The sequence below is a fragment of the Lactuca serriola genome, chromosome 5 (genome assembly GCF_051521515.1).
Source record: "Lactuca serriola cultivar US96UC23 chromosome 5, Lser_US96UC23_V15, whole genome shotgun sequence".
In the NCBI taxonomy this organism is placed as follows: Eukaryota; Viridiplantae; Streptophyta; class Magnoliopsida; order Asterales; family Asteraceae; genus Lactuca; species Lactuca serriola.
In genome coordinates this window covers 60,121,587-60,130,796 of record NC_136412.1, presented here as the reverse complement: position 1 = coordinate 60,130,796, position 9,210 = coordinate 60,121,587, and the positions used below count along the sequence as shown (strand labels likewise).

General features: G+C 34.9%; 1 protein-coding gene across 1 annotated transcript; it reads left to right on the top strand.

Annotated features, from left to right (window-relative positions):
* Window positions 1-430: 430 nt before the first annotated feature.
* Window positions 431-2,527, top strand: LOC145052532 (LisH and RanBPM domains containing protein). The gene is made up of 7 exons (XM_079000355.1): window positions 431-596; window positions 1,258-1,399; window positions 1,480-1,627; window positions 1,712-1,787; window positions 1,878-1,989; window positions 2,112-2,203; window positions 2,279-2,527. The coding sequence occupies exons 1-7, from the start codon at window positions 564-566 to the stop codon at window positions 2,321-2,323; spliced, it is 648 nt and encodes a 215-aa protein (XP_078856481.1). The 5' UTR covers window positions 431-563; the 3' UTR covers window positions 2,324-2,527.
* The last annotated feature ends 6,683 nt before the right edge of the window (window positions 2,528-9,210 follow it).

Below are 9,210 nucleotides of genomic sequence, written 5' to 3'. Positions count from 1 at the left end.
TTTTATTAATTAAGTAAAAAGAAATTTTTGGGACCGTATTTTGGGATGTTACAGGTACTGTCAATATCAGTGCTAGTACTGAAAATCGATATTATTCCTGGTACCGATACTGATAATGTTAGTTTGACTTGGTGCTCGATACCAACATATCACCTAATTTGGTACTTGGGAATATCGGGTATGTGTCGGTTCCGTCTCATGGTCATTAATATTCAAAGGGTTATAACTTGGAAAGGTTCTTAGGCAACAACTCATATTAATTTCACAATTTTAAAAAATAAAAGAATTTAACATTATTAAAGTGTTTATTTTAAATTCAGATTACGCGTTTGTAGAAAGTAATCGACGAAAAGAATATGTATTTGGGAAGCTAACAATTTATGAAAAATGGAAGCGTAGATTTTTCGGCGTAATGTTCAGATCGGTACGGAAATACATCCACCCATAGACAGACGCCTCTATACAAAAAATCATTTTCCAACACTATAACAATTACCCCGTTGCGAAAGCGATTCATTTTCAGCTATTAATCTCTGAAACACGAACAAGAAAACCGTTCAACAATGGATGTCGATCCGAGACAGTACGAGAACATTGTAAGTTTGATCGATTATACTTATTTTGCCTATCACCCATCAATCTGTCCACTGAAATCTCTGAAATTGCATGATTTGTTAGTCAACGATGTGCTTTTCAACTGTTTGTGATTGTTTTATAGGCAATGATGAATTTGTATGGTTTCTTTTGCTTTTCTAGGGTTCATAGTTTTTTTTATCGTAGGTTTTTACATATTTCATTTGGCAAATGAGTTTCCCGAGTCGATTTTAATCGAAGTCTCTTGCATACTCTCCAAAACGAAAACCTAGGTTTGAAATAGTGAGTATAATCCTTCAAAACTGGCGATGGTCGAAATCCCCATTGTTACTGGATTTTTTCGCCTCTAATCAGTTCTAGCGACAAACTTTTCAGAAGAGATTCTCCAACAAGTCAGGTTTGCGTTAGAGAGAGAATAATTCATGTATGGAGAACACCTTATACAATCTAATAACGAATATATTACAAAGTATCTAATGGTTTTTGACTTTTTGTAATCGTATTGTTCCAAATCCTAAACTTACAGTTTTCTTGACATTACAGCAGTCAATTATGTGTCTTTATGATGTTCTTTTAGAGTTTCCCTCATTTATCCTGCATCATATTCTCTTAGTTTCTGTCTTTCTGATTATATCTTTCAACTTTCTTTCATAAACATGTCAGAAAATCAATGACAACGACACCCACAATATCATCTTATCATATCTCATACACGGTTGCTATAAAGACACAGTGGAATCACTAATCACTTCCACTGGACTAAAAGTATCCCCTCCTCAGCTTGAGAATATGGAAAAAAGAAAACGTAAGTTCTTTTTAACACCATTTTACACCCTTTTTGGACATTGGATACCCTTATAAGGCACTCTTAATATAAAATTTCAGGAATCTTACACTCTGCATTACAAGGCAATGCATTGGATGCCATTGCTTTGACAGAACAGATCTCACCTGACCTACTTGAAAACAACAAAGACTTGTTTTTTGACCTTTTGAGTCTTCACTTTGTTGAACTTATATGCTCAAAAAAATGGTGAGCAAATTTATATATATATATCAATACAGTTTTATATCAAGATTTACATATTTTTAATTTAATTTACATATTGTTTGGCAGCACAGAAGCTCTTGAATTCGCTCAAGCCAAATTGACCCCTTTTGGGAAGGTGTCAAAATATGTTCAGAAGCTCGAAGTATGTTATTATATTATTAAAGAAACTCATTTCTTAACTTTCTAATTTCTATTGTATTTATTGAATTTTTTATTGATGAAAAACTTCCAGGATTTTATGGCTTTATTAGCTTATGAAGAACCTGAAAAATCACCAATGTTTCATCTTCTTAGCTTTGAGTATCGACAACATGTTGCAGACAGCTTGAACCGAGCAATTCTTGGTGTGTATATTTTTTTTGTTGACGAGGGTATTAATGTCTTTTACATAGATGAGAGAGAGAGACAGAGTCTGTTCTGTTTTGTCCTGTCCTGTCCTGTGTTTAATTAACTGTGTTATTGACAGCACATGGAAAGCTGCCAAGTTATTCAGAACTAGAAAGGCTAATACAACAGGCAACTGTAGTTAGACAATGCTTGAGTGAAGAGCTTGGAAAGGTAAAAATCAAAAGTTAAAAAAAAAGTAATTATTTTATTTTCATATACTTTTTTTTTTTTTTTTTTTAATTACAGGATGTACAGTCAGCATTCTCTTTAAAGGAATTTGTGAAAAGCTAGATGGAGATATAAAATTTATATTTGTTTCATCAAGATGAATTACAAAGCTGTTTTTCAGTTTGATGTGTGCCACGGTTTGGAATGTTGTAGTAGTTGAGAATGGAGACTTGAGATGACCTCCCTTAAGGCTTTTAAGCACCCAGGGCAACTTATGTATAAAACGGTGTAGTTTTGGTGTTGTATTTGGGCTTGAAACTTTTAATACTCTCTCTCTCTTTCTCATAAATACTTGAAGTTGTGACAAGGGTTGGTAATGTAAAGATCCATTTGTAAGAAAGTGCATGTATTTGGGGTTTTTAATGTGGATCATGTTTTATTCTTTTTTTGTTGGTGATGTGACGATTAAAAGGTATGTCTTTTTGTTGGTTTAAATCGTTTTTGTACAATTCAATCAAATTACTTGACATGGAAAGGAAAACAATGGACAAAATTTGTCCATGTGGTTTTTGAATGGGAAATGGACTTAATTAGGTAATTAACTTTCGGTTTGTTCACATATGGGTAACTTCTTTTTTTCTTCTTTTTTACACATCTAGGTAATAAACTTTTTGGAAGTATTCATATATGATCATTATAATCGGCTGTAGCAGGTTATATCCGGTTATAAATAATGATCATATGTAAACATTTCTAAAAAGTTCGTTACCTAAATGTGTACAAAAAAAAAAAAAAGTTACCCAGATGTGAACAAACCGTAAGGGTAAAAGTAAATTACACGAATGGTCCTTGTAGTTTGGGTAATTTGTGCATTTGGTCTCCAACTTAATTTTTAATTTGGATGATCACTACTATTTATTTTTGTTGTGCGTTTAGTCTCTGTCTTACCTCAAAAGACTATTGTGCTATTTTTCAATTTATTTTTTAATTAATTTTATTATTTATGTATTTATTTTTTATATATTTTAAAAAATTAATAGTCTCCGCGTATTTGTATCTCCTCACCCTAAACCTGAAACCACATTCGAGAAATTTAAGCTTGGTCCCACCAGTCATCATCTCATCTCTCATCCTCTTTAACTTCTCTTTCCTTTGTATCTTTATTGACATCAACGTCTTCGCTATCCCTTCTTTTTTCCGTTCTTCAACTCCGGCGAACCAACACCATAACCAACCGTCTCTTCATTGAATTTTCCACCACCACAACCCAATAGTTGGGTTTGTGGTGGTGGAAAATTCAATGAAGAGACAGTGCGTTGTGGAGTTTGTTTGTTGGAGTTGATGGACAGAAAAAAGAAAGGATAGTGAATATGGTGATGTCATTAAAGATGGAAAGGAAAGAGAAGTTGAGGAGGATAAGAGATGGGATGATGACTGGTGGGACCGAGTTTAAATTTCTCGAATGTGGTTTCAGGTTTAAGGTGAGGAGATACAAATGTGTAGGGTCTATTAATTTTTTAAAATATATAAAAAATAAATACATAAATAAGAAAATTAATTAAAAAGGTAAATTTAAAAAATGGCACAATAGTCTTTTGAAGTAAGACATGAACCAAACGCACAAAAAAAAAACAGTAGGGATCATCCAAGTTAAAAAATAAATTAGGGACCAAACGTACAAATTACCCAAACTACATGGACCATTCGTGTAATAGGTTCAAATGCATCTGACCTACCACAACTGGCGTCACCACCCAGTGTACCTTCAACTAATAAGGACCGAATTATTGTTGAGTTGCAAAACGAGGTCCGTGAATGTTGCAGGAAGTTAATGGAACATAAGATGCGTTTTGTAGAACTTGAAACTATGGTAGTCATGCTTCTAAAACTTAGTAATAAGGTTGTTGGAGATGATGCTGGTGTTGCAAAATGGTAGAGGTACTTTAATTTAATATTTCACTTCAATATATTTTTTATTTAACTTTTTGGTATATCCATTTTTTTCCATTTATAATTAAATACTATTGGACCGTATAGACACATATCATGGATGATGTTGGTACCACATACCACAATAACTTATATGAGCATGATTATGGGTTAGGTACACCGAAACAGTTGCCAAATGATGCTCTTGAGCAGCCGTCTCCATATATTGAATCGTCATATTTTAAAGACATTCCTCGGGAACAACACAAAACTCTTGCATCACCTTTTAGGATTTTCTTTAGCAAAAAGTTATGTCCATATGGTATAAGTCTCCATAGATACACATGAAGAGAAAAGGTGTAGCACGCCAACAACCAGCATTGTTGGACAATCTTTTAGAACATACCATACATAGTCTATATAAACAACGGGATACTTTGATGTTGTTTGCTCACCATTTTATCACCGGTATATCGATAATTGAGTTTTGGACGCGCTTATATGCATATACCCATGCAGGCTGGTTGGAATGTGATGATTACACACTAGGCTTTTAAAAACAATACTTACTTTACTATTAAATTTATGATTGACAACACATTATGATGTGGATCTCATTGTTGATCGAGCGTAGACAGGATGGTGATCGATGGATGGTTATGCCGTCCGCTTTAAACTGAAGTGGTGTTGATTATGATGACATGTACGTAATAAGAAAAGATCTAGTGAATCATCATACAAAATCAAGAACACAAGGAGTAAATAAATCTTGTTAAGCTCTTATTAGATCTAGAAAGAGTATACAAATGGGTCTTGTACAAATTCTCTAGTCTAACACTCCAAAATGATCATTGTGTTCACGTTAAAGTTCGCCATTGATGTACAGACAGTTTTTGAGAAAAGCTTGATGTAACAACGTGAATTTTCCAAAATAATTTTTCATTTTTAAAACATTAATTCATTCATAAAATAATGTCAAACACATTGTATCAAATGTTATTGTCACAAAACATCTCCCCAGAATCTCTACAAAAACTCCAATGCGTGTGTGTACGAATCATGTCGGCGCCTTCCCGCGCTCATCACTAGTACCTGAAACACATAACACAACATCTGTAAGCATAAATGCTTAGTGAGTTCCCCAAAATACCACATATCGCATATACGCCACTCGAGGCTATAATACGACCCTCCAGTCGATGTGTCTCAGCGGGACCCTCCAGTCTCGTAGCTCGTTGGACCCTCTGATCCTGTCATAGCTCGTTGGACCCTCCGGTCCGGTCTATATCATCATACAACATACAATATCACATAGCACATAATCTCATACATAACACATAAGACCCTCTGGTCATCGCATAGTACCACTCTAGGTAATGTATAGTGAGAAGACTCACCTCGGTGTCTCGGTAACTATCTGACTCGCAAGAAGTGTGATCTAGCCTCTGCCTAATCACATAAATTAATACTCTCATAAATACAACTGAACTCAACCCTAAAAGTCAACAAGGTCAACGGTCAAACTTTGACCCGACTCGTCGAGTGCACTAGGGCAACTCGGCGAGTCTACACGTGTCCACTGACTCTCTTAGACCCTCTCTTGGCACGTCGAGTATTTCCCCCAACTCGACGAGTTCCGCCTGGCATGAATCGCGGGGCCACCCCGACTCAACTTGCCGAGTCTCAAGAACAACTCGGTGAGTTCCAACTTGGACTCAGGCCCCTGACTCTCCCTGACTCACCGAGTCATTCCCCTAACTCGACAAGTCCACTCACTGAGTGATTAACGGGCCACCTTCATACTACTCGCTGAGTCTGTTCTTCAAACTCGGCGAGTTCATGCCATGCACAAACTCAAAACGACTTCTGAGGTCAGATCTGTTCCATACAATCATAGATATGGCCTCCCCAAGCATGATAATCACGTAAAGTTCGGACCTTGACACACATATAACATATAAATGGTCCAAAATGGTGATTTAGCCCCAAAAATGGCATTCCAAGCTCAATACTCCCAAAATGACTCATAAAACTCCAAGGGTTAAGGTCTCTGGACCTCTTTGGGTCCAGATCCAAAACACAAACTCGAGAAGGGACCAACTACTCCACTAAATCAACCTCAAAAAGGGTTAGAAAACCCTAACACAAGAATCAACACCAAAAACTGAAGAAGGTCCGAGAATAATACCTCAATGCAACGTCAAAGAGCTCAAAAACTACCACAATCGCACCTCCTTCAGCCTCTTCTTGCCTTGAACACTTCCTTCTTGCAAAAACACCCACAAAAACTCAAGATTGCCTCTCCTTTCCTCACAAACGCTCTAGATCTCTATAGGGTTTTCTCTCTGGGGGCTGGTGGCCGCAAATGACGGCCATAAGGCCCTTTAAATAGGTCTCAAACCCTGGAAATTAGGGTTTCATTAAACAGCGTGGACTCGCTGATCCACCCATGAACTCGCCGAGTCCAGTTGTGAACTCGCATACAAATCCGCGACCTTACTCGGCGAGTCTAGACGCCAACTCGCCGAGTCCCCCCACAAAACTCAAAAATAAAGGAACAAATATCATACCTGGGAATCCGGGTGTTACACTTGAATTTGAATGAGATCAAATAGCTAAAACACTTGTAATTCACCAATCAAACACTCGATTTAGCAACTAGAATGCATAATCAAATCACAACAGCAAATGTAAGGTGATTTTCTGATGCAAAAGAGCGGAAAATTGAAATCTAAAACGAGAACTAGACTCAAAACTTTTGCAAAATTTCAGAAAACAAATCAAATCTATATAAATCCTGCTCTGATAACAATTGAAGTTGCAATGAAATCGAGAATGAATAATATGATCAGAGTCAAGTATGAACGATGAACACAAGATGTAAATAATATATGTTTGGCTCAAATTAGCTTTCAAAGAAGTACAGAGTGTTTTAGACAAGATTACAATGATAAGCTCAGCAAAAGTTCTTATCTACTCTAGTACACTTCCCTATTTATAGGAAGGATGAAAGCGAACAAAAAATACAAGGGACTAGACATTCTAAGTTTCGAAATATAAATGCCCTTGTAATAAAGTTACAAATTAACAAAACATAATACTGACTTTCGACACCTTACAACTAGTTTCGACATCTACATAAACACTAACACATTTGACTAGAGTGACATGATTGATGGATCATTTACCCAACTTGGTCTGAGTATGATATAGTATAACTATATTTCGATTACATTACCTAAGTAATAGTTATTTATAATATAATTTTATTTTATGATTAATTAATTCCAACATTTTGTATAACTTTACATCCCCATCAATATACCATGTGCTCATTAGTTTTTAGGTGCTTTGGATTTGAAGACATTCAAAATGACTATATATAATAGTCACTAGGTGAGTGACTATTGTTCAGAAGATCGGTCTTGGTTTATAACTATGTGAGCCCGCATCCACAAACTGCTACTAGGTATCAACTAGTGGGGTACCAATCCAACTGATAAAATCCCTGTTGAGAGTTTTTAAATGACCCTTGAAAAGACCCTAGACATACCACAACATGTTTGACAATAGAGAGGATTGTGATGTGTTTTTGTGTTGGTTCCGAGAGATGTTGATCCCAGGGAAATTGTATTTGATAGAGGGTGAAGACGATACATAGACCTTTTCATATCGTAAATTAATGATTAACAAAAAAAGTTTTGGGGTACGAAATATGGATTTTATAAAAACAAATACTATATATATTATACCAAAAAAAACTAAAAAAAAATACCAAACACTTATTATAGAAAAACAAAAAATAATATTTGACTATTTCAGAACGTTTGTAAGGAATCGTACTCTTGTATTTCGAAGATCTCTCCGTAATAACTTATTATGGTGGAGACGGAGAACCACTTGTTTACCAGGTGTTCAACGACTAAGGAAGTTATCGCTCTTATTAACATGTGGAGTTATGAGTTTCCAACAGACAATGTTACCATTGAAGATATGTTCCAAACTATCCAGGAGAGGGATGCAGATAAAAAGGATAAAAACAACATGCTAGGAGTGATTTTATTGGCTTTTAGATGAGTTGAACAACAAGATTTTCAAGGGTATGGTCATGAATTGTAATTTTACTTTCTGGGAAATTAAAAGGGATAATGACTTAAAAGGATAATGTATTTTTCGATTTGTACACATTTTGTCACTGAGTTTTTTTTTCGTCTACATTTATCCTTCAACTTGTTAAATCTTAGTTGCTTAGGTCATGTGTTCTGAACGTCATAACTTCTTTATATGATTTCGAATTTTAACGATTTTTATATCCATGCGCTCGTATTTTAGTCAACTACAACTTTTATTTAGATTATTCCCATTAAAAAATAATATATTTTTACTTACGATTTTTATATCCATACGCAGGGGCATATTTAGCTCGGTTTCGGTGTTGTACCTACAACACCTGTTTTTTCTGTCCGCAGTGGAAAAAAGTTCTTTTTTTCTTTTTTCGTTTATACCTATTTTTCATGTATCAACAATATTTATTTCATATCAGAAACACCTACTATGTATTCTTACGTCTGCCCCTATCCATACGTTTTTATGAATGCATGTATGGATGTTTTTTTTTTATTTTTTATTTTCTATTTTTTATTTTTTATAAATAAAATCGTAAGTAAAAATATATTACATTTTAACGGGAGTAATCTTAATGAAAAAATGAACACGTGGATATAAATATCGTTAAAATCTGATATCGTATAGAAGTTATGACGTTCAGAATACAAGACCTAAGTCAAACCACCAGACTTACGCAACTAAGCAGTCGAGATCATGTTGGACATAAACATCAACAACCCTAAACACCTCATCAATGATTGTTCCACGTAAGATGTCGTGAGAAAACCTAAAAAAATAATTCATAAGTACAAAAAATGACTTATTTTGAAACAAAAAAATGTGAAAGACTAAATATGTACAAAAAATTAATGACTAAATGTATACAAAAAGAAAAATATATTACCATATTAAGTCATTTTTTCCGGTTAACATGAAGTAACCGGTCATAAGGATTAAATGTATACAGTTTAACA